At 42.1% G+C, this 27127-nt stretch overlaps 1 protein-coding gene across 1 annotated transcript; it reads left to right on the forward strand.

Annotated features, from left to right (window-relative positions):
- LOC124058851 (large neutral amino acids transporter small subunit 4-like) lies at window positions 1-27074 on the forward strand. Its single transcript, XM_046388428.1, has 14 exons — window positions 1-176; window positions 3546-3767; window positions 9293-9497; window positions 9594-9649; window positions 9920-9996; window positions 17063-17155; window positions 17352-17485; window positions 17963-18174; window positions 20809-20952; window positions 21450-21576; window positions 21694-21826; window positions 22150-22223; window positions 22865-22988; window positions 23113-27074. Exons 2-14 carry the CDS (start codon window positions 3608-3610, stop codon window positions 23272-23274), a joined length of 1701 nt encoding a protein of 566 aa, XP_046244384.1. The 5' UTR covers window positions 1-176; window positions 3546-3607; the 3' UTR covers window positions 23275-27074.
- Window positions 27075-27127: the final 53 nt, after the last annotated feature.

Below are 27127 nucleotides of genomic sequence, written 5' to 3' on the forward strand. Positions count from 1 at the left end.
AAGCGGCAGCAATGACGGATGAGGAGAGAAACAGTGATTCAAATGAACTAAAGAGACATCCTATATATGAATTTGCACCGCCGCTCTGCGTGTTTGTCTTCGAGGGACATATGGTCCTGCAGAGGCAGATTTGACTGAGGACGGAGCGTCTATTGTCCCTGAATCCACAGACTCAGGTAGGCTGTCGGCACCAAGGATGCTCCACACTGCACTTCACGGGGAAATGAGGCTGACTCATATTTTGGCTCATTTCATAGAAGGAATCACCCTCTCACATAACGGCACAGTCTGTCATCCTTTGGCAAAGTGCAAAGCCTTTTCCTGCTTTGTTGGATGGCTGCAGGCAGGAAAACTGCAAAGCTGCAACAGCTTGCCAATACAGCCATCAACTTAAAAGTCTATCAGTGTTTTGTTTTTGTTTGTTTTTAAATCAAATCGAGACATTTCCCTCCTCTGATCATTGCGTTAATGGTGTATATTAAGTGCAAAACATACAGGTCCAGTTAGATTGGATCAGACTGAGAAGAAGTGTTAGAAGTTCTATGATTGTCAGCATCAGGAGCGGCCACTTCTTCCGCGTCCCTTTATCTGCTCGGCCACGGTGACGGCGGTCGACAGTGTATTCAGCACAGCATGGAAGTTACGATTTCATTTGTTAAAGAGAGCCCGCTCTGTCTCACGAGAGACAGATGTGAGGCAGCAGGATATCAGCCGAGGCTCTTGTATGTGGACGCTTTTTGTGTCCACTTGGCTTCTAGTTGACTGTCTTTGTTTCAGCAGCAGGATGGTTATTCCCCACACTGTTGTTGATACTGAACAGCTGAGCGCCTCTCGCACAGATGCACGTCAAGGTACCGTGAAGCGATCCGTGCGGTTCCGGGAAAAAGACGAGAATTTTCCTTCAGCATAAAAGCATAAAAATGAGTTCTCAAGTGCAGAACTACATTCGGGTTTGTTACTGGAGCTTTGTCTTTGTTCTCACGCAGCTGTCAGCGCATCATAATAATGCTAACCGCGCTGCATCGATTACAGTGGACATTTTTTACTGAAATGTTCATATCGTTGTTTTAATATTACACATTCTTTGCACATTACCTATTGCACAGCATTACACATGCTGTTTTACACTTGGTTTTCTGTTTATTTCAACTAATGATTTGGTTTGGCTACAGTGGCCTTCAAAACACGACCGACCAATAAACATTTGCGATAACTGCGGTGTATCGTATCGTTTGTATCGCGCTCACAACGCCTGGCACATCAGCCAGTCATTAGATGTTTATTTTGAAAGTGGTTGCCAGAAGAATGATGTTTTGTTCTGGCTAACTTGACTCTGTGCGGGGAGGGGGTAGGAGACGCAGATTGGGGCTGGTGTTGGGGAGGGGGTGTATTGTGCGGATGATTTCAGTCCAGTTCAGACCAGTTCTAGCTCTGCTCTTCATTCACCGCAATATACTTTGTCTTATTGTTCACAGTGCGACGATCTGCAGACTGACTGCTAGAAACACACAAAATCCAAATGAAGTTTGGACTGTGCGTGCCTTAAATCATCTTTATTTGTCACGGTCCCCGGGGCAGAGGGCGATGATTGACATCAAGTTAGTCAGACAAAAAATAAAAAAACATTTTGAAAATGTCATACTCATTACTATATGACAGCGTCGCTTGTCTTTAGTAAGTTAATACATGTAGCTGCGTTACACACAAATCATTTCCGTTAGGGGTTCAAAATCATGTTTGTATGTGCCCCCGTAAAATCCATGAGTTTCATAGTTTCGGTATTACACAATAAAATAACTTTTTTCACTTGTTATCAATAGATTATTATTTTGTAAATTATTTTTGCAATAGAGCAATTATTTGGGAATTAATATAATATTTAATAATAATATAGAACATTTCATTTACACCAGGGTTAATGTGTTCTATTGATTCTTTGTAGACTTGGGTTTTGTGCATTTTTGTATGTGTATGTTTATTATTTTGCCACATGAAATGCGAATAAATTATGCAGTCACTCGCTGATTTAGTACAACAGATACTGTTATTAATATTATGTCGGGGAATGCAGCAAGCGTCTCGAGCGCTGACAGCAAAACGACACAGACAGTCTCGCGCCGCACTGGTTCGAACCGGCTGGAACTTGCGCTGTATTCACGTGCAGCAGAGTTTCCCGTAACAGTCTTCTGACTCACACATTTTATTTCTTTTTTTTATTTTTAGCAAATTAGCTTAGTCACACTAAGTCATTTGCTTAGTCACACTCGACGCACATTCACCGAGAAAGCAAAACTTTCCCATTTACGATTTCATTGAAACAAAGGGAGATCCAGCAGGTAGTCGTGTCCTGTCGGTGTATTTTTACCACCAAATTTAGTCAGGCTGCTTTGTCATTTTAATACGTCGTTTAAATGAATTATAAAACTGGAATTGTTAAATTTGGGAATTGAGTTGTAGCATCAAACCCAGAATATTTAATGTAATGTCAGCAGAAACGACATTTTATGGCAATGAACAGTCCCATTTACTCTCCCCCTACAGGGTTTGAATGCAACATCAACCTCACGTGTAGGTGCTTTACGAGCTATGTCACAAACAACCAATACGAGAAGACCTGTAAAACTCTTAAGCCAATCAGTTGCCAGGGGGCGGGAGCTTCGATGTTTATAGGAGGGGTTTTGCACCTCAAAGACCTCAGCTGTTTTCTGTTTATAGGAGTCTTCCTCGAGACAACTGCCTCATCAGGCAAGAACAAAGAAATGGGTATGGCCCAGGCCCAGAGAGTCACCCAGAACACCTTATTGTAAAGTCAAGCAGTCCTGCAGTTCAGGAGCAGCTTTGCTGGTCAAGTTCATGTGCATTTGACTCAGTTTCAGTTACTCTCCATGTACGTTCACACTTACACAAATTAAACCAGTTTTCAGCAAGGCAGAAATAGACATACAACAAAGATAAAGACACCTAAGCTAAACAAAGGAAAGATTTAACTCTGCACATTCAATTAAGTAAAGAATATAATACTTGCGGGAAACATGTTGGACCATTTGTTTACAGTATGTGACCTTATCTGCAGTGATTACAGTTCCCAGCGAGTAGCACATACCAAAATGAGAAATGCACCTTCAGCATAACATGTTATCTGGTTTCACTCTTTCTGTCATTTTTAGTATTCCAGCATGCAATGAAGCACCATTTCTTCACCTGTAACATGAAATATAATGTAAAACTACAGAAAAGAGACTGACTCACTCAGTTATACCTGTTTGGACTCGGTACTGCCTGCCATCTACACAATGAGCTGAGTCACGAACATCGGCTCCCTTATGTGACTTTATTTGACGTGATCTTGAAGGAAGCATTCTCTCCTCTGAATCTCTCCCCTTATGTCTTGTTAAATATATAATATCCTCCATTAGCTAAGGTCTCACTGAAACAAAGTCAAGTATAAATTTCATTTAAAAAAGCATCGAACCTGCCAGTTGTTCTTTGATATCATGGTCATATTCTCTTCAAACCATCCTACCCCCACCCATGTTGTCTTCCAGGCACCAGCAGCCTCCCTCATCTCCAATCAGACCAGTGAAGTGCTACCTCCAATCCAGCTGAGATGGCTCCCACGCTGGCTACGGCCTTCTCACGCCGCTGGTGGATGGCGGTGACGGCGGTCATTGAAAACCTGCTTTTCTCTGCTGTGCTGCTCGGCTGGGGATCCCTGCTCATCATGCTCAAGTCTGAGGGCTTTTACTCCTACCTGTGCCACGGACAGGGTGAGTCAGCTGTACATGAGCTGTCGTATTTAACAAAGGATGAGTGAATTCAAGCAGTTTTAGATGAGCGAGGCTGACCCCCTTAGCAGTGGACAGTAACTCAGTACATCTATCTGTACTTGTATTTATTTGCTGTTGTTACTAATAACTTTTCAGATTAAGATTTTACATAAAAATGCTGACTCAAGTGAGAACACACTCTCTCTGGGGCCGAATAAAATTTCATTATTACTTTTTTTTTTTACATATGCAGTAGAACTCCCTAAGACAGGTAAACAGAATTTGAGTAAAATTGGTGAAGTTCCCCTTTAAGCAAACTACTAGTATATATTCCACCAATGACCTGTAGTATCAATGAGGGGAACTTATTTAATGCACTGCTATTAAATGAAGACTTTTCACGATAGACTAGATTTAAGTTAGATGTGTTTTGGTCGGTCATATTAGAAACTGTAACCATCAACCTCGTTCATCATTTGCTTCTCTAATACTATTACCACTACTATTACTGCTACTGCTACTGCTGCTGTTACTGCTACAAACACATTTGCAATGCAAAGAAGCTACATATAGCTCAAGTGAAGTGCTAACAGTCCGATTTGCTTCCAGTGTTTTACAAAATTAGCATCACTCTGGGCTATGGATTTGATTAGACTTTGAATGGGATGTTAATGAGACGACTTTGCATGACGACATCCTGAGTATCTCTGAGCTGCTGAAAGGCCGAAAGCTTTCAACAGCATGATTGCAACGGCCTGGGCTACTTCTCGCTGAGCTGGTGTGATGGAATTATGGAGATTTAAGGACACAGAACGACTGACACTGTGGAGACATCTTAAGAAGTGCTCAAGCCCCACCTTAAAACAGCCTCAACCTCTCTATGGTATCTATAGTTTTAACTTTTATTAATAAAATGTTTTGAGGACAGCAACCCTTGCAAGAAGCAGCAACCCGCATATTAGCAAACACACAAGATTGTTATTGATCCAACAGTTTGGATTTCCTATTAGAAAACAAGTCAATATGCCAGCAGTAGGCAGGCTGGAAACAGTTGAGAAGCAGCCATGAAGTGCTCCTTCATTCTCCACAGGCTGCTTTCTGACTCTGTCTCTTTGATCCTCTGATTGTGTCTCTGTCTCTCTCTTTATATCCTACAAAGGAGCAGTGATGAAAGCTTTGCTGGGTTAATTTGTGCACATGAAGCCTTTTAATGGTTTTAGCCCTCTCGCAGTATCTGTCTCATGGCCCGATCGGAGAGCATTGTCACTCTTCCTCTGTTTTAATTGCTTGTAGGTAACTCTCGTATGTTGATCTGTCAGTGGATACAGCATGTTTAATGTGCTGTGAATGAAAGCTGATGATCCATTGATGTTTGTGAAGGCAACCTGTTTATCTGATTGGATTAGAGCCTTCCTGTCTCAGTTCTCTGAAGTGTAGCGTTAAATCAGCGATGTTGGTGTTTACTTTAGGGACTGAGAGCTCTGAAATTAGGTCAAGAAGGTGCAACATGCGCTGTTTTTGTGTCGTCAGTGTGTTTGTCTAACCACAGGACAAAATATGAGCAAATATGTCACACTGTCCTACTTCTAGCGTGCACAGTAGCTGTCTGTATCCATGATTAGGTTTAAATGGCAAAGCTGTGACATTGTGCAGAACCTGGCAAAACACTGTGACCTACCATGCTTTTATCACAGCCTTTTCAGTATTAACTGAAAAGGAGATCACTTTTAAAACAATACCAACATCCCCATGCCAACAGTCACTGGTTGCTGTAATCAAAGCAATGGTCCTTATTCTATGCGAAAAAGTTCAGCCAAACTTCCTCTGAGGCTTCAGCAGTCATATTAGTCAGATTACAAGTTACAGTCTTGGTGTGATTCCCTGGACAATCATAACCTGGAAACTTGAGCGAAATTGTTCCCTCAATTACCACTCACTGTTTGCTGAGGAAGACTCAACAATGTGTCTGTTAAAAAATATATATGGGACCTGAGGCAGGTCATTCAGAGTGTACGTTGGTATTTTATGATGGTTAATGAGCATCGCTTGTTCCCTACTGTGCATGGTTGGATTTGGTTTGAACAGCACTACAAAGGGGGGCAACAGGTCAATTATTAATTGGTCACCTATATGGCAGTAAATAAGACTAAAGAAATGGGTCAACATGTCGGGAAAATTCAGGTGGGTGACAAATGAAAAGGAAAAACAAAACAGCAAATTGTAGTAAGGGGTTGCTTCACTGCTCCTTGGCAGTGATTTTCTGAACTTTGCCAAGCAATAATAAACACGTAGGAGGAAGGAAAGAGGGTGAGAACATAAGGTGTTATGGAGACTTTATAGCGTATGTCAGGTCACAATTATTTATCTTGTCCACAGCCAGTTTAAGTTGTCTGTATGTTTAATCAGAATGCACACCTCTGAAGTTTACACAGTGGCTCTGTTTTAAAGGGCACGTTGTTCCTCGAGTTGGTGTTGTTGTTCATCCGCTCAGCACAGACTGCTCTCCCACAGTTAGGTTGTGGTTGCTCTGGTGGTGTAAAGCGTGACACACAGTCACGTGCGGAAAGGCAAAGATGTACATTCCTACATCTAACCAATATACCGCCCTCACCTCCCTTTGTCTTTGCCTGTCTACTCTGCAACCTGCAACTTTGTCTCTTCCGCAAGATAAAGCGTTTATACTCAGTGTGAACAGAATGTGCTTCACTGCCATTAGAAAACAGCGAGCCATTGGAATAGCTGAAGTGGCTTTGACACACAACTTGTTAATTTATTTCTCCTCTTTTTAATGCTCTGTGTGGATCCACTTGTGTATTTGATGTCACCCTGAGGTTGTTAAATACAACCTTCTAACCCTCAGTTGACCCCATCATGGCTGTGTCTTTATATAAGCAGCTCCTGATCACGGGAGCAGAGCCTCTGTCTGAGAGCTTGTTTGTTGATATGTCCACTGTTACATGGATGAGGTTTGTGTACTGTTGGATCTGACCACACTGTTCCTCTGAACATCCTCGAATGACGACGACTAACATCCTTAGTCGTCTGTCACTGTGTTGTTTTCGTATGCTGGTAATCAGGTTCACTTGTATCTGTGTATCTGAGTGCTATCCACAGGTGAGCCAAGGAAAGAAAGCTGTAGGTACATCCTTGTAATCATTAAGGTGAGCTGAGTCTGTTTTACATCAGCTGTGTGTATAGGAGATGCTTACTGAAGACAAGGGAGTGACACAGAAAATGCAAAAAGGAATTTGGTGAAACATGAAGAAGAAGAGGTGTTGACATGAATGAGAGACACCTGCTGAAGGATAACAGGTATACAGAGAACACAGTCTGATTCATCAGGGAGAACTTTTCACAAAAGTTCAAGTCAGCATTTAAACCCTTGACCGGTTATTCCTGTGTGTGTTTGTGTGTGTAGTCAGGCCTCTTCCCTTATTGACTCAGATTTGCTGTGACTGTTTGATTAGTCAGCAGCCAAGACTGCTGGAGGACAGATGTTAGTCCAGCAGTCAGCACTTACTGCTTCAGTACACCTTAAATACTCGCTAGACGGTAGGACACGTAATGTCCATATTGACAGAAAGGTTTGACCACAAAGAGCTTTTGACGGCTGATACTGCAGCACACATTTTTGTTGGAACATTTGTTTTCACGTTTTTGTGCCAGACTGAAGTATATGCACAGCTATTGAATGGGTTGGGATGAAATTTTGCACAGACATTCAATGGTTCCCAGACCATGAGCATTTATAAAGTGGAGTATCTCCACAACTATTGAATTCCTATGGAATACACTACAGATTTTAATGTTTTCCTCAAAATCAATGTAAATGACTTTGGTGACTTCCACTCCAAATATTCTACTGATTCAATCTATAATTAGCATGTGTTTGAATAAAACACCCACAGGTCATCATAGCTCTGCACCCTCATGTTCAATCCAACTACGGTAGTCTTTTCTGCAGCTGCTTGTTTTTTAACTCTGCTGAGCTCAAGTGTCCCCACATGCTTTAGTGAATGTATGTACAAACTGCAGTCATCACAAGTTTATTAAGCCATGTTACCTTTCACCCACTTATATCCTTACAGTGCATGGGCCAATTCTCTGCACTAGGATACATTTAATATGATATAATAGCTTCCTGTTGTTCCTCCTAATTCCCACCTTAGCTCAGAGACCACCCTTAACCCCCAAGCCCCCTCCTTTTACCTTAAGAGATCAACATCACACACCCCCTTAAGAACATAGTGGGAAAGCAGATTTTCAGTTGTGTTTATTAGATGCAGCCCATACTTTAGGTGCTGTTGACGACTTGCCCCCAGGGCTGAAATGAAGAAAACACTCTGATGACTAAGTCCTTTATACCCTCCCTCCCTCCTCCAGACATTAAACATGTGGTAACTGCTGAGCCTGTCTCTATTGTTTCGCTGATCAAAAACAAGTTGAGGTGAGTGAGGAGTTGTTTTTCCTCCCACATCCCTCCTCTGTCCCCTCTCTGCCTGTCTATCTGAGTTTCACCTGAGGCAACAGTCTAATAGAGCAGATAGACAAAAATAGAGTCCTCATGAACTCAGTGGACTGTGTTTACCAGTGATTCAGCAGGAGGCAGACCGAACCAGAGTGTATCTGTGTGAAACTGTAACAGAGTTCCCCTCCACCATGCAGGGATATAGCTGGGACTATTTCTGGCGCATGTTTACTGTGTATTGTGTTGTTTTCCCTCCAGTTTGTTTACTTGACCTTTAATGAGTCCCCTGGTGTTTTGATCAGCTCAGCTCTAAGAGAGTGAAGGTTGAAGGTAGAAGAAAATTAAAATTAGAAATGAGCTTCCTTGAAATACCAAGAGGGCATTTATTTTGGATGACACCAAAACTTCTGCAGTGGCTGAACAAGCGAGCTCTTTTGATGATGGTCTGAGCAGCATAACAGATTTGTGATCTTTGATATGGACACTTTTTAAGTTAGCAACAAATTGAGTGAAATGCAAACTGTCTTCTCAACAACAATAAGTTTTCAAATGATTTATTTTAGAAAAAAATAAACTATGCGAAATTTCACTGAGAATTGGTGTATAATAATGGTATGATATTGTATATATTATATTACTGGAGTGTTATTAGTAAGGAGTTAATGAGTAAGCAGCAATCAAACGTTGCAGTTTGAAGAATATATGTACTGCAGTGTATTTTAATCTATAACAGAAAATATTTTTAAGTAAATAAGAGTGAGAGCCTACCGTTATGCTAGTATCTGTGGTCTCTGTGACTGTGCTAACATGCTCACAAAAACATTGATGCTAATGACTACCAGGTAAAATATTTCACATGTGATGTCTTAGCATGTTAACATTTGCTAATTAGCTTTAAACACAAAATACAACAGAGGCTCATATGAATGTCATTAGTTTTGCAGGTATGTGATCACAAGCCAAAGTATAAGACCAGTTGGAAAATAATGTTTACTCATCTTAAAGTCCAACTGTACTGAAGTCTTTTCTATACTCTCTCGTTATTCTCAACATCCAGAAAACAGCTCGAGCCTCTCCAACACGTCCACATCAAATCCCTCTGAGGAGAACCTGCAGATGAATGGCTGGCCCATCTGCAAGGACCAGGATGAGATGTTGAACCTGGCCTTCACTGTGGGCTCCTTCCTACTGTCCGCCATCACCCTGCCCATGGGCATTGTCATGGACAAATACGGTCCAAGGAAGCTGCGACTTTTGGGCAGGCAAGGCTCTAAATTCATTTTCTACTTGACACATAATAATATAGGAAAAGTCTGTTTTTTCTAGCCTTTTTCATACCCATTGCTTTGTGTTCCCAGTGCCTGCTTTGCTTTCTCCTGCCTCCTCATTGCCTACGGTGCCAGTGATCCCAACAGTAAGTATCCCTACTCATGTCTCCTCACACATATCACTTTAATGGCATCATATGTTTGCTCAGAGGTCATACCGCCTCACGTACTGCCCTCAGTCATGTTGCTTTTGTATGTAATATGGCTGTTTGCCGTATTGTACAGCATACAGCCACCTGCAGTGTACTGATGCAGCGGTGACACTTTAATCAATCAGATGGGATGTGTGGGAGTTGCCTTGTGTCAGCAGACTAGCCTCATCTGTTGGTGTCACTAATCTGCTCTTTCTCCTTCAGATCTGTCCATCCTGATCTTCTTTGCTTTGGCAATGAATGGGTTTGGAGGCATGTGCATGACCTTCACTTCTCTGACGGTGAGTAGGAACACTTAAAATCACAAAAGACAAGAACAGGATAGGATGTCACATCCACTGTTAAAAATGTTAGAACAGAATTTTTAAGAACCGGAGTCAGACGTCACATTTGAGGAGTAAGACACCTGACACTTCATGTTGAAAAGATGTGTCAGAACGTAAATTATTACCATTTAAAAATATGAAGGCAGAAATATAGTGAGGTTTTCTTTTTAGCCTGGTTTAGCTGGGGATTAAGAAAAAAAACATTTTGAAAGAAATGTTTTGTTGATAAAGAAGAGGAAAGAGAAGAAAGAAAGACAGCACAGTGGATTGGAGCACTGAGAAGTAATAGCATCAGATGATGGAGAGAGAACAAAACAACAGGGTCAGTGAGGGGATAGACAGAGAGATAGCGGAGAGATAGATGCTTCAGAGAAAAGATGGACACAGATGGCTGTGCACTTGACAAGAAACCTCTGGAAGAAGAGGATGCGCATTGATGTGTGGACACCAGAATAGGAGCGGGTGTGCATTGGGTAAGGAAAGCCAGTGGTCAGGATGATCGCATCAGTCAGAGAAAGTGCTGCATCACAGGAGAGGCCACGTGAGAAAGAGACATTGGAAGCGAGTGTTTAAAAGAGAGCGAGTCTGCATTAGTAATCTATTATTCACTGCTGTTCTGGCTGGGAGCCAAAAAAAGACCGCTCCTCATTACTATTTCATCCACACAAGGACACATGGATCACTAATGTGTGTGTGTTGTTGACAGTGCACAGACACAGACGTGTGATTGTTCTAACAGCACAGTGGAGTGTGTATTGATTGAAGGTGAGAATATGTTTGTAGGATTTTGTAGTATGTGCAGTAAATAATGTCAACCAACGGCATCATTACCATTACGTCAAAGGCACACTGTTTAATAGATATTCACTTTGTTAATACACAGTAGATATTTGTTGTGTCAGGAGTGTCACTTGCACGCTTCCAGCCTGAAAACGGCTTCTTTATCACAAAACACCAAGAGTAGAGACAGACTGTCGCTGAGGAGACAAACAGGAAGTGGCAACAAGGGAACTGAGTGTGTGTGTGTTTGCGTTTGCAAGTGTGTCCCCACCCATACGCTGTTTCCTATTCAGACTGCCCAGTGGGACCCTGACTGACACACACACACACTCAGAAGTTGCTCAGCTGGTTTCATCCGACTGTAACCCCCCCTCCAGCTCCCCAGTCTTTAGTCTCAGCTTGGTTGTTTTTGTCTTCTCCAGTTTCAGCGGCTCTCCCTTAACAAGGCCACACCTGTGAACGAATGTCAAAACTGTGTGGTGTACACATGAGAGTACTATATGTTAGTGTATGTCAGCACTGTGTGTGTGTGTTGTTTTAGCTCTGGTGAACCTCCAACCCACATTAGGCTGAGCTACAACTCACTGCAGGCCTCAACAAATGTTATGTTTATACTACTGCCTTGGTGCATGTTTGTGAGTCTGTGCTGTGTTTTTCAAGGTACCTACAGGTGTTCAAAAGGCTTAAAATGCTTCAACCGGTATAACAAAGTCTTAAATTTAATTTACAAAAATCTAGAAAAATATTTGTCAGTTGTAAAATGTTTTTATATATGTTGATGCTGAAGCTCAAACATTAACTAATTCAGCTTGATGAAGTCTGAATTCGATTTTTGTGTGGATGCTTTGTTCAGGCTCTTCCCCATTCGTACGATTTCCTGAACGAAGTGAAGACTTGTTGCAGAGGAAATTTTCTATCTTCAAAGACCCGTAACATTTATTTATTCATTTCTCATGGGATACAAAGCTCTGACACAGCATCTCAGGCATCATGGGTCAATAAAACTCCTCAGGTCAGGGTGACCCTCCCAGATCTGCCAGTTTGTGTGCGTCATTTGAGACTCGAATCGGAGATTAATTTCATCCTTTTATTCCACCGCTGTGCTTTCTTTATCTCCGTTCCTTTTTTGCTACCTGTAATGAGCACAAAGTGGACTGTTTGGCTCCTTCCCCTCTTCCTCTGTTATTTCTTCTCTTTACCGTTGCCTGGCTTCCTCATTCTCTCCTGTGGATGCACACTCAGCACTCCCGGAGATGAAAAAGAGGGAGTGAAGCTCAGGAGAAGGAGGAGAGGAGGAGGCGGGTTGATTTCATTCTGTGGCCCCTCATTCTTCCTGCTCTGTGCTTGTAAACAGCTTCATGTTACACAGAATCTCCAGTTTCCCATGTAATGTTCCCAAACAGACCCCCCCACCCCCCACATTTACATGCTGTACATCCAGACCACACCCGCAGGCAGACACGAAGCTCCTCCTCTTGTTCTTCATCTTGTTTGTGGCACGTGTTGCAGCCCCCTCTGTTTCCTGGGTTTGGTGTCCATGTCTGAAGTCCTGCTTGCTGCCCTGATCTACTTTCTGTCTCATGCCTTGTGATATGTGTTTCCCCTCTTCTCTTTTCTGCGTCACTGTACATCTGGGAACACTGTGGATTATGTGGCCCATGCTAGAGATGGCAGGGTGAGATAGAGGAAATACAGTATGTGCTCTGTTTGCTACATGTGACCACATGAAATGAAAGGAAGTGAGATGTGGGGAAAAAACGATGAATGAATGCCAAAGGTCAGGAGTTGCTCAGTAATTTGAGATGCGAGCCAGCCAGACAGAACTGCAGTCGCCGTTATCAGGCTCATGTTGCTCTGTGTAGCAGTGTGAATATCTGTTCCAGGTGGTTTCTTTATCAAGGCTTCAGGCTTTTCTCTGCCGCTGGAATGACTATAAATCCAGACTCAGAGTGGTCTTAACATTCGTTCAGAAACATCTCCACCCTTACAAAAACTAATTTCTAGTGGAAACACTGACGTGTTTTTTTTATTTCTGGTGTGAAAGTCATCTGGTTTCAGTCCAAAATATACTAACCTCAGCCTTAAAAAATATTGCACCTAATTAGAGGGAGCAAAAGATGACGTCAGGTTGATGGAGGTATGTAGCGTGGTGTGTTTGCTAATCTTATGACCCAGTCGGCTGCTCTTTATGATGGATGGAGTCCTTCCCTGTGCGTCAGGACAGGACTGGTCAGAGCTGGCTCTCAATGGTCTGGTAGTTGAAGTTTCCACTTGCTGCAGCAAACCCTGTTCCTCCTTTCATTTCTCTCTTCTCTCCTCTCAAACGTTGCCGTCTAGTTTCCTCTTTTCACCCCACCTGACTTCAGGCTCAGCATATTTTCTCACACCCTTTAGGCCTCTTTGTCACCTCAGTTTCTGCCTTTTCCATGTCCATTTTTCAGCACTCAGCACACATTCTTATCCGGAGTGACTAAAAAAATATGTGCAAAAGTGTTAAGAGAGACGTTTGCAGTAAGTAGGGAAACATTTCTACAAATTAATTCACAAAAAGGAAAACGTAAAAAGTTTAGGGTGTTTCTAGACTTTTCTTACAGCCTGTTGAATACATTTACATATTATTACATTCAGACCATGTACCTGGTGAACAGATAAAGGTATATATACAATATAATAACAGTACTTAAATGTGTTTGTGGGTCCCATGGTATACAGTAAGCACTGGTTACATTTATCACTCTCACCCAAACAAGAGCCAATCACAACTGATCAGGCTCCAATAAGCCCATATGGTTACTTACTAAAACATGTTTTGAAGTTTTAACAAGGGACAGACATGGTTCCTGGCCTGTGAGGCTGTAGCCAGGCAGTGGTGCTTTGAGCTAGATGCTTATTGTCAGCATTCTAATATGCTCACATGACATTGCTATAATGTTAAGCAGGTATAACATTTACCATATTCACCTTCACCACCACCACCACCAATTAGCAGCATTAGGTTAGCATTAGGTTTGTGAAGCCCTTTCAAAACCTGTCACCTGTATTGTGACATTTAAAAGTGTTTCCATTGGAAGTGGCCCAAGTACTCTTTTTAAATGTCTCTGGATTAGCCTAGAAGGCACATTTTTTTTAAAGTAGACCATTGTTTGATTCCTCTGTGCAGCCTAAAGAGATGTTGGCAGTTTGTATTTTTTTTCTTCAGTTAACAGATTGGTTCAAGTAAGACTAGATGAAAGATGAAAGTCATGAGATAAGACAGGCCTTTATTAGTCCAGCACTGGGGAAAATTCAAATAGGTGGATTTCACCCTTTCTTTTAAAGAAACTGTCGAAAACACACGATACACACACACAATATTTACAGAATTTCACAATTTTTAAATTTTTTAAAAAAAAACCAATGACAAACAGTATTGTATTAAATTAGTATAATAATTATGTATAATTATTAAATACAAACCTCCCAGCCCCCAAAGAAAAACCCTGCCTCTAACCGAACCCTGATCTCTTATCTACAGGTGACTGCTCTGAAGCTAGCTAGCTAATAGACTTTCAGTGGCTAACCAAACACTGAGCCCATCTGTGTGTGCACCCTGCCACTGTCTGCATGAATACACTGTGACCACTGTGCTAACAGAAGAGCTATTCAGGGAGGCAACAACAAACTATATGGTGGACATTGTTAGTCTTTTCCCTCACTACTTACCCTGTTGATAAACGTCCTGATTCTTTAGGAGACGGTACAAGTACTTAGGAGATTAGTAAAGCCTGTGTTTAACGAGGTAGAAAATGCTAAGTGAGGAAACGAGATGAAATGTCCAGAACAAATACTGGGAATGCCTCTGAAAACAAGTTGCTTAATCATGTACCTTGACAGCTGAAAAAAAATATTTGATCAGCAAAATATGAGAACATACCACTGCTCTCTAAGGTTACAGGTTTGTGCTTAAAGACATGAAAAAATATTGGCATTCCCATGGTCCCGAGTTTTAGTGCTAATGAATTAGCTTGGTGACCTGAACTAATATGGTTAGCATCATCTACTGGATACCTCCTCAACATCACGATGTTAGCATTGTCTTTGTGAGCATGTTGGCATGTTGATTTTAACAATGTGCTCGAAGGAACTTCACAGAACATGCTCATCACTCTTTGCCTTGAGCGTAAGAGAGTATGAGTCCTACCTAGAACATGATGGAAAATCTATGGATAAAATGAGTATTTATAATATTTCAAACATATTTAATGACAGTGACATTCCTCATGTCTGTTATGTTGTGACTCAGTACAGTTACTGTGCAGTCAGTGGCTTGTTTTCTGTTAGCGCCTGAAGCAACGGCTGACTCTTTGTCCCCCAGTGTTCAACAGTCATAAGCTCATCTGTCTGCCTGACTGATGTGTTGTTGACTCCTGCTACAAAAACACTGTTATCTACTCCTCATCGACTGCCACTCCTCCCATGAACACACTCACTTTAACTCTGTACCCTAATGCTGCTGAACACACAAATCCCTACTTCTTCTTTTACAATTAGCAGACAAACTGATTTGTGACATGTTTTCGGGAAATAGTGGTCTCAGCAGCTGACTGTGACTCAGACCTAGAAACCCAGGGACACCCCTGTGCGACATAATCACTTCATCAGGCTTAGCATCACAAGGACTAGATGTGGTTTTTACTATAGTTTGGATGTGCTACTGCACGCATAGATGGTTTGAGGTGTTCGTTCTGGCACAGCACTGTTTGCTCACATGATTTTGTTGTTTTCTCCCTGCCACTTACCCGGGTGCTCACAGAAATTATCGCCAGTGGCAACAGTACTGATTCCAAATAAACTTGTTCCTGTGGTGAATAAATAAGCCTGGGTGTATGGGTGGGAGAGACACCAAGCAGGTGAATGACAGAGAGGTTAGAGACCGTCTCTTTCACACTGCAGCTGCCTTTCTATCTGCACGTAATACCTGGAATATACTCTAAATGGGAAATTGTCCATTTGAACTGGTGGCCAAGAGACTGTATGGAAATTATTAACAATACCAGTGAGTGGTATTGAACCTACTCCCATTCCCTCCCCAGAAATATTAATGTTGTTACACCCCGTCCAAAATATGTGAAAATAACTGAAAATATTGCTGCAACTTGTTTTACGGTCTGTACAATATAATAATTTTCATACAGTCGGCATACACATTTTTTTTTTTACTAATAATAGAGCTCTTGCAAAAGACTGGACAAAAAAAATGATCCATCATCACAAGCTAGAGGACCAGGAAGTAAGGCAGCAAAATTAAGGAAATCCGAACCTGTTGATCCAGCATTGCTCTCGAAGCCTTGAATCATCATGGCTTTATCAAATCTGCTGAGCTAGACACAAGTCAGGCTGGTTGTTCGTGTCTCCTCTCCTGTCTTCTGAACCAACTGGGCCAAAGATCACTCATCTTACTTCCCAGTGTTGTCAGTCAGCCTCCTCCTGTAAAGTGTCACAACTGAATTCTTCAGTGGAACGCTGGTACTGAGGAACAGGAGCAGAGGAATTTGGGGCTTTTGTTGTTTTGGATGTCATGGCAGGACCGTAGTGCTCACTTTTGGTCCAATTAATCCAAGGAGACGTTTGTCTGGGGTGAGAGGGTTCAAGCAGCTGCGTAACAAGCTGTGCTCCTGTGGTGGACACAGCAGCCGGATGGACGGGTGGACCCACAATAATGTTACACCCTAATTTTAACTCGCCGCCCCCATTCTGTCACTAGGTTTCCACTTCATTCACTGCTACTGAGTTTGATTTCCTCTCCTCGGTGTTTGCAATATATTCTCCATGAATGAAATGTCACATTGATGGAAATGATGAACCTCTAAGGTCTGCGTTGCTGTAGTTAAGAACAGAATGTGCTCCTGTCTCAAGTTGAGAATCAAACTTTTCTGTCTTTGCTCCACTTCAAATGCTGGAACAAACACAGTACAAGAAACACTCTGCTGAAGACAGTACAAAGTGTTCTGAGTTCTTACCAAGCGTATCAAAGGTCAATGAACAACACTGGGGTGAAGGAGAAAAACCTTCTTGTTCCACCAGTCTGTGCTTTGCATATTGTGTTAGCAAGTGGATAATTGACTTTTCTCATTTAAGTGTCAGGTTAATAGTGTTTCATATAGATGTTATTCACAATGAGGTCAAAATCAAGATTGTCTGCAGTTTTCAAGGAATCTTTGAACATCAGAAACCTAATCTGCTCTTTCTGCTCTCTCCATAGCTCCCCAACATGTTTGGTGACCTGAGGTCGACCTTCATCGCTCTGATGATTGGATCCTATGCCTCCTCTGCTGTCACTTTCCCAGGCATCAAGGTAACATTTTATTTGTGTCAGTTACATCATCAAATTCTTGATTTAACCCAAAATATTCACAAAGTTATCATCATCCATCACATAAGGGTTCCACCTGAAAAGTGATGCTCCACATTAACTTGGAATGAATACCACCGCTAGCACAGAATGGAATATTGATTCTCTATTATGATTTGTCTGTCTGGGTGTTGTCTAGGTGATCTATGATCTGGGTGCCACCTTCATCACCATCTTGATGGTTTGGGCTGGCTGTGCCTGCCTTGTCTTCCTCAACTGTTTTGTCAACTGGCCTCTGGAGCCCTTCCCCGGCCCCGAGGACATGGACTTCACGTAAGACAGTCGCTGTTGCACACACTTAAAGGCACATAAAAAATTCTGTAGCCTCCAGCTGCCATTGTTCAGCAGCCATTCTAGTGCTTTGAGCAAACGTCAGGCTATACCTGCTGTAGAAGGATTCTGACTGAGCCCAGACAGCCTGCATTCTCCACAGAGATCACTGCGTTACTGCATATACACAGGACTGCATAGACATGCATGCTCACACACTCATGCACAGTAAATCCCTGTGTAATGCAGGGGGGGCTAAGTGAGTCCTAAAGACAGGAAAGACCATAAAACCAGATGATCATTCAGCTTTGCTCTCAATTACCTGTATCCTTGGCTTCCCACCCTCTTCCTTTTTCCTCTTCTTCTTTTCTGATGCGTTTTTTTTCTGTTTTCCTTGTTTTTCCTCCTCCATTTTCTTGCTCTGTATTTTGTGCTTGCTATAACCTTTCACCTTCTCCTCTCTTTTCACTGTTGCTTCAGAGTGAAGATCAAGTTCAGCTGGCTGGGCTTTGACCACAAGATTACAGGAAAGCAGTTTTATCGACAGGTGACCACGGTGGGGCGCCGTCTTAGTGTTGGGAACTCCATAAAGCAGCACCACCAGCCCCCCAAAGACCTCGCCACGCAGGAGGCCAACAAGCTCTGCCTGTCCACCGTGGACCTGGAAGTGAAGTGCAACAACAGGGAGGAGAGTAAGTCTGAAACAAAGCAGATCCAACTCTGTTCTGTAATGTCAGGAATATGCAGAGCGCATACGAGCCCATTCACAGTGTTTTTTCAGTAGTGTTTGTTGCCATCTGATCATCAAAACTGGAATCCCCAACATGCAGCTGAGAGAATCTCACTGCCGTCTGTGTCTCTGTGAGAGAGAGGAAACCCAAATGGTGAAACAGACCTGCTTTTTAAAATCACAGACAAGTCAACATAAGTACCCAGTTGGCTCAAATGATCCAGTCTTGACCAGAAGGCAGTCCCACTATTTGTTGTTCTCTGATGGCTCACTTATGAATATTCACCCAAGCGTCTCAAGAGCCAGCTTGCTGGTTGAATAAAGCGGGCAGGAGAGCTGGTCTGTGTGCCAGATTGCTCAATGACAGACAAAGACTCTCCAAACAACAGGGCATCCCACAGTCCTGGGGAGGAAAAGTGATACGAGCAATTTATAAAGGTCTTAGTTGAGAACTAAGTCATAAAGCTGTTTCTTTTCTCTTATATATATGTGTGTAAGATTATTAGTGTAGCAAGTAAAGCTTGGCAATATGTAAGTCATTAAATACTTCTCATTTTGACTTTGGAATTTTGAAAAACAATAACATGCCAAGATCTTGTCATCTCAGCCTGATTCAAATGAAAGTTGATAAACATGATAATACTGAATTTAGATCCAGCTCTGGAGCTAGTCACAAACGCTGATGGAAAACCAATACAATCCAATAATAACCTCCAAAAGTAGAACTCTGGTAGAGAAATGTGATAAAAACTGATAACTTTCAGTAACAAGAACATCACCTCTCTGAAAAACATAAACCCTGTGGGCCTGACCTACATCTGTACACAACAATTAGGCACAAGCACCCCTTTCATTCCTATGGTATCCCATAAATGCCCCTTTACCTCTCCCCTACATCCACGCTAAGCTAACCTCTGTTACCCCTACACCTCCAGTCTTCCTCAGGCCCTCTCGGTTCTCCTACACCGGGGTCAGGGACTCCCAGTTGGAGGGAACTGGTCACTCCTCTCTCATTCTCTTTGTTACCAAATGGACCGTGGAATTGGTTCGGATCCCATTCTTAGAAAAGCCGCTCAGCAGGTGTGTGGCATACTGGCGGGGAGCCCCAGAGAAGCACCGTTGCAGTTTGAAGGCTAAGCATCAGTCGGCTTAAATGTGTGTCCGTTGCTGTGTGTGTGTGAGTGTTGTGAGCGCAGTCAAGATGGCCATGGTCAGATTCATAACAGCTGGACATTTTTCATCTTTCACGAGCTTTGAAGGGGCCCATGCTACACACTCACACACAAACCTGTTTCCCCTCTCATTCCTCTCTAATCTGATGGGAAGGCTGCAGAATATTGTTGTTTTATTTCCTCCAGAGATCTGAAAGGCCTGATTTGAATTTGAACACCTATTGTTCTTTTCAGTAACAAACAAAAATCATGTAGCTCTATTGAAACACTCATCATGGCTACAGTATACTAGTTTGGTTTGTAAACTACATTTTGAGTCAATGCTTCCGTTTTTTTTAATTGAAGGCTTCAATTTTTGGGGGGCTGCTTTCCATGACATTATGGCTACTAGTGCGTTAATCAGGGCAGATAAACGTCTCTACAGCTACTGGATGAGTTGCCATGAAATTTGGTTGTGACAGTCATCCCCCCAGTTCAAAACTAATTGTAATAATTAATCTACTGAGCTTTCATCTTTTGTTCTAATTAGCAAAGGTTAGCATGCTGACAGGCTAAGATGGGTGGCATTGCCTGTTAAACATCACCATGTTAAAACTGTAGCGTACAGGTTAATGTGTATTCTATTTTGACTAGGTGCAGGAGTTCATGTAAAAAATGCAAAGTGTGTAAAGAGTCCCTATAAAACACTGGAACATACTTTGGAAACACGAACTGGTAACAAACAATTCCTTTAATTAAGCTTCGGCTGGATACCTGTTGTTCTGGGTAATAAACCCATCTGCTCCATCTGTGCACTGACAATTAATTGGTTTGTCCAGTGCTCCACCATATGGACAGTTGTGTCCAATTTCCATTCCATATTCACTACTTTGATTAATGATCAACTTTTCCTAGAACCCACCTTGCTTTGAGTCCCCTCAGCACACTCAGCTTCTCATGCAGGATAAGACGTGTTACCGTGGCAGCCAGGGACCAGTGGGAAAATTTAGATGACAATCTCTTCCCTCCATCTTAAGAGGGGACTTGCCCTCGGTAGGAAGCACACTGGTGTAGTTTTCCATCATGTGAAAAAAAGATTAGAAAGTGAAAATATGCAGTATTCTTGTGTAGAAACAGGCATGTTTGGGCTTGTAACTGTATGAAAAGTTTGTCTGAAGGCTGTGGAGGCTTATCAGAGATCACGTGGGTTGTACAAAAATCTGCAGACAAAACTGGGAGCACAGTCTCATTTTGCTCCAATGACGAAAGTGTTTTTGTTTTTAGCCTCAATAGCAGGCTGGCTTTATTTGTGTCTGTGTCAGCTTGTTGGTGTGGACTACCTCTGTGGTCTAGACTCAAATATTCACACATGGTTGATGTGGTAGTAGCAAACTAATGTGATCTAACGCTGACTGTAATGACCTCCTCTTTCATTTCCTCTGTAGCTCAGTCCTTCATGAAGAGTATCTTCAGTCCCATCTTCTTGCTGAGCCTCATCACCATGTGTGTGACCCAGCTTCGCCTTATCTTCTACATGGGAGCCATGAACACCATCCTGGAGTCCCTGACAGAGGGAGACCTCAGTACAGGTGTGTGTTATGTCAGCAAATGGTGGATGAAACAGTACATGAAAAGACAGATCTCCTGTGAATTTGTACGAAGACATCAGAGTGTGTTGCAGTGGGTGTCACCTCAAGAGTATTTGTATCTATTTTCTGCACTCTCACACCTAACAGTCCTCAGTCAGCTGCTTTCTGCTCAGCTAAACCGCGTTGTCGCTTGTTGTTAACACTGTGCTGTCTTTCCTTTTCCGTTTGTCTCTCTTGCTCTTTATTTTTTCCTGTCATGCTGGCTTCATACTGCTGTTTCAGTGGAGAAGATGCAAGTGGGTAAGAAACCTCAGGCTGAACTTACTAAGATCTAACCAACCACACTTGCCTGCTACTCTCTTCACCTGTCTGTCCACTTAGTGTTAGCTTGTTTTTGTTCACCACCCCCCTCATGTTGTTTATTTCATAATCAAAACTGCTCAGAATATAGCAGAAAAACATCTCAGTAACTCCATGCCTGCGCTGTTGTCTCTCAGTGAGTGTCTACACATCCATCTTTGGCGTGCTCCAACTTTTGTGTCTGGTCACCTCTCCTGTGATTGGCTACGTCATGGACTGGAGACTCAAAGACTGCGAGGATGAGAACGACAAGAGTGTCAAGAGGTGAGGACGCACACATAAACATGCACAGGAGAAAAGAATAGAAAAAAAGCAGAAAATGGAAAAAGGGGAAAGAAAATCCCGACTCTGATTTTATTCTATTCCATTCTATTCGATTAGGGAGCCTGGTCAGCCCCGTCGCCCTGACAGACAGATTCAGAAGATCATCAACGCCACCAGAGCCTTTATCTTCACCAACCTACTCCTTGTTGGCTTTGGAATCACCTGCATCATCCCCAGCCTGCCCCTTCAGGTACACATTCATACAAGGGATAGAGAAGTATTTTGTGTGTTTGAAGCTTTTTTGCAGGGCACATTTCTCATCATGTGCTGCTGAAGTCTCAAGTCTCTGCAGAGAGAGGCTCAGGGACGTATATGATGTTCGAACAGAGGAGACTCACATGGCAATGCAGCTCCTGATAATTCTCAGTACTTCAGTGACACCTACTGGACAAACAAGTCATTGCATGTTATTTACTGACTGAACCTAATTTGTCAAAGATGAAAGCCTCTCTGAGTGAGGACGGACTTGCTGTGTGATCTGCAGGGAACTAACACTTCTCTGATCCCCTTCAGATTCTGTCCTTTATCCTGCACACTATTGTCAGAGGGTTCATCCACTCTGCTGTTGGAGGCCTTTATGCTGCTGTGTAAGTATTCACCAATATACCGCAGAATATACCTTTTACTGCATATACTACATGGCCAAAACTATGTGGATGCCTGATGCTTGATATTAGAGTCAGGCTCACAGTCGGTGTTACGGTTCATCTCAAAGGGGTTGGATGGAGTTAAGCCGCTTTGTGAGCCCTGCTTTGTGCACAGGGGCTATATAATGATAATATGATAATAAAGTGCATCAAAACCAGACATTACAAAGTATTTTACAGTGTAATGCGTAAAGTACAATATTACTCTGTGCGCATGACATCCATCATATATTTGTCCTTGTAAAGGGCTCTTCCTCCTGCGTTTTGGGGAGTCAAGGTTACAGGCTGTTGTATAGAACAAAAATATAAAATATAATAATGTATATAACACCATTTACACAAACAACATAAGAATGGCTATTCATAAAACCATGTACTTCTACATACACACATAAATACACACATGTAAACACCTACAGCAGGTAAAAAAGGTGCATGAATAATGTGTCTCCATACTTTGAGCCATATAATGTATGATCACTTGTGTGTGGGTGTAGTTTTAATTAGATTGGCTTCACTTTATCAACTTCAGGAAACCTGTTTGAATTTACCAGCTCAGACATGTTGTTTGTCCCATGCAGGTACCCGTCCTCTCAGTTTGGCAGCCTGACAGGCATGCAGTCCCTGATCAGCGCTCTGTTTGCCCTGCTCCAACAGCCTCTCTTTATGGCCATGGTGGGACCCCTGGAGGGAGACCCTCTCTGGGTAAGATGACAGAAATATATGGACATTGGCATAAATGAGTAAATGTGCAAGTAATGTGGGAAAGACATTTGAACAATTTCAAAAGTGATTTTAGCTTCATGTCTGACCCTTATGGTATCTTCAGGTAAATGTGGGCCTGTTGGTGCTGAGCATGCTTGGATTCTGCCTGCCTTTGTACCTGCTGTGCCACAGCCGGCACCTCCAGCGCCTCAGGGACGAGCGTGACGAGGATCCCAAGATCTATGTGCAGATCAACAATGGCAGCAAGTCCGAGGCCTTCATCTAGACCAGGATGAAGGAGGGAGAGACTGATGATCGTTTAAAAACTGGATAGGACGGGCTACACTACAGACGGTAGAGGACAGAGAGAAGAAACAAGTCTTATCCTCCCCGATGCCACAGCACCTCTCTCAGTTCATCTGCATTCAGACAACCCACAAACCTCTCTCATTCCCCTCAAACACTTTCGCTCATACCATTTCACTGCCAATCATTTGTGGTCAGATATGACTGCACACCACCCTCAAGTTTCACCCACTCTCATACTATACACTGTGAGAATCATGACACACACACTCACACACTGACTCCATCCCTGAACTGAGGAGTAAACAGACTAATGGGAGAAAAAAGAAGTTGTGGACTTTTTAAATATTTCCATTACATTCTTCTTTTCTTCACTCTTGTCATTTTTATTTCTCCCTGATGTCACTGAGTGGCAAGTTCTACTTAAATAAACATAGAAGAAGAAGAAGAAGAAGATGCCAGCAAGTGGAAAGCCACAGTGAGGAGATTTTGCAGAAGATAAAGGTTTCAAAAATTCTCAGTGACAGTGTTTAAAGTCACCTCTCAGAAACTGACTGTGGTGCTGCGAACAGGCACGGCAGTAACCAAGATGACCTTTACTTTCTGATCGGTCCATGTTTGTCTGAGGTGGCGTTCACCCAGTAAACGGTCATCTCCCTCTGACAGCACAAGCAAGTGGCGCCCTTGGTCGTGGCATCTCTGCTTCCTCTTGTGCATGAGGGCATTAACCCGAATCCACACACAGCAGTATTGGTAGCAGTTGGGATTTAAACAAGTAGTATGACGGCTTTTTAAGTTAGTGAAGAAAACAACGCAGAAAACGCGTCTTGTGTGTTGCATCATGCAGTGTGATTAAAAACTGCTCTGCTGGGTAAGATAGACTGCACTGCACGATGCCGGAGACAGCGCTGGTCCTATATTACTGTTTCATTTAGTAGTTAGTGCAGGAAAACACACTCAACTTGCCATGTTGGGCCATTTTTTTTTGTTTTGTTTTACTTATGAATTCTTTTTGTGTGTTTGGAATATGTACTCGCTTTTTAATGTATTTCAGTATGATCACAGATGTGTTGTTAAATCATTGTTTGTGACAATGTGGAGGAGGGAATTTGTTTAGAATTGGGAGACACGACAAAGATTTTAGATAAGGTGTGTTTTCAAAGGTGGGATTGGCGTAGAGATGAAGCCTCTGCGTTATTATACTCACTTCACACATAGTCTCGATTTGTTGTAGCAATAAGTGCTTCTGTGAGGTGCTGGGCAACATGATGACACACAGTCAGATAAAGACAGGCAAACATGTACATTTTATGGACTGTGTTTCTAAATGAAAAAGGTGCTAGTTGAATTACAGAAATGTGTTTTTTGCATTTTACTTTAAGGCTCAGTTGGAGTAATTTTATCAACAAATTGCCAAATTTCTCACAAAAGCTGTTTCTTTTTCTGGTGAATTCCAAAGAGGCTATCAAGTTACCATTTCAAGTGACTACCGTACTTTGCTTTTGGTTTCTTATTGGTTTTGTGGTAATTCTGCACCAAAAGAAAAAAAATGAAACCACAGTGGCGGCCCTGGAAACCTTATATTCACTTCTTAAGGACATGAAGGGAGATTAAGTGGCAGGCTGATAGAGGCGCATTCCCCCAGCTTCAATAAAGACTCTTTGAAAGTCCAGAGCAGAAGTACACAGTGTGTAGAGAATGAAATGGGGGATAGTAACTGCTGTTTGATTCAACCTGCTGTCTTCAAATGCCATATAGAGAAGCTCCTCAGAGAAGCCTCACAGAGGCACTTCCAAAGACAGCCATGACCTTTCAGAGTGCCTCACTATGTGTACAGATGATGGGAGGAGTGGATCCTGACAGGATGTGGTGCACCCAGTCCCTCTCCCCCTCCATCTATCCATCCAACACTTTCATCCACCCATCCGACTGCAAAACTCGTCTTGAAATGTTTACTGATGACATGTGACAGAGCTGAGAGACAAGCCTCTGCTGCCATCATTTGCTCCCAGTGAATGACGAAGTGAGAAATGAGTGGCACCTGATGCACTTTAGACCTCTAGAAATGGACCTCAGTCATGTGTTTTTGAATGGCCTGCCCACACTGTAACATACACACATTGCATGGATGCTCACTGGTGGTGCATGACGCAAAAAGAATGTATACTCTGAACTTCAGATGCAGATTTTTAATTCAGGACATGGGAATGAAAAGATGCTCTTATTTTTTATATTCACAGAAGATGTTGCTTCACATGTTCATTATATTGCCTTTATGTGTGCAAACAGTGTGGCACAGTCTTGTCTCTCAGTTCTCTCTTAAGCGTGGACATACCAATCACAACTGTTCCCATGTTCATGTTTATTAAATATTTACACATAGGTTTGTTCCTTGTAAAAGAGCAAAGAGAATTGTATGGAGTAGAACTGGTGCAGTAATTAACCAAATTTAACTCAACGACAAATGTGAATACACTTCCTGTATAGAAAACTAAACACGTTTGTACATTTCTATGTTCAAATTGAGTTTTGTCCAATGCACATCAGACAGACCTCTGAAAGTTATGCATTCCCACACAGTTGCAGCACATTTATTTAAAATTGGTCACAGGATTTTGTCAAAGTCCTCACTGGGGTCTATGACAAAACATTGGATTTTAAATAAATTGAGACGGATAATGTACATTCATTAATTTCTTAAGCTGGATGTAATTCTCTGTCTGGGCAAAAAGCTGGAGAGCCAACCGGAATGTTCATTTGTGAATCTCTATTGATATTTAATACATACAAACCCAGGATGACACTCTGATTGCTTTTGCACTATTATTCGTTGGAAGCTGGGGGGAAAATTCTCTTAAACTTAAAGTCATACTCCTGCGTTTTCACAAGTGTTGTTTCTAAAAACCTTTAGAGAGACAACAATGTGAATTTATGCATAGAAATGTACAAATGTGCTTTTATTTGCAGTGCACAATTGTTTAATTAAGTGTGAAATTTTTTGCTTCCAATTCACAAAACTTTATTCACATTTGTCATTCTTTGATTGATATACTCTGATGCAGTACTTTACTCCAGCTCTATGAATGTGAGTAATGGTGGACACTGATTTTTCATTTGTCTGGTAACCCCATCCTGAACTCACTCTGTCTGGCTTAACATAAAAATGGCTCATTTACAGAATGTTTTCACAAACATCTATGAACTGAAGACACGTGTAACATCATGGTAACTGAGCCTGGGTGTTTGAGTAATGGGTTATCAGGTGAAACCTTCATTCCATCCAAATGGGAACCTAATCAGCACTTTCCTTCACGGCCATACCTTACACTACTCACACTATCCTCCATACTATCACCCTCACAGTCTCACCCCAAACTTCTAGGAGAGGGATTCTACAGTATATTGATTTATTGATTAATGATTTATTCCCCTCAGATGAATCCAGGCTTTTGTTGTGGGTGTTTTTGTGTGTGATAATTGGAAGTGGGGGTTTCAACTGGAGCACAGGCGCCTTGTTTTCTTCCCCTCGCATGTAGACTACCTTTTCTATTTTTTCTATCTGCCATGCTCCAGTTTAGTTTAGTTGTCTTTTAGTAAGCCTTTATTTCTCCAAGAGTTTACAAGAATGTGTATTTTCATGGTCTGATATTGTATATTTGATTTCCTTTTTGTCTTGTACCACATTATAGCCATTGTCATTGACATTTCAAGTCATGCTGTTTCAACTGAAAGAAAAAAAATAGATCAATATATGAAGCAAAATAAACACAATAATTTGTATAGATGTCTCTCTTATTTCAAATGGCAGAAAAGGACACTGAGCACACATTTAT

This window comes from Scatophagus argus, chromosome 5, assembly GCF_020382885.2.
Source record: "Scatophagus argus isolate fScaArg1 chromosome 5, fScaArg1.pri, whole genome shotgun sequence".
Lineage (NCBI taxonomy): Eukaryota > Metazoa > Chordata > Actinopteri > Scatophagidae > Scatophagus > Scatophagus argus.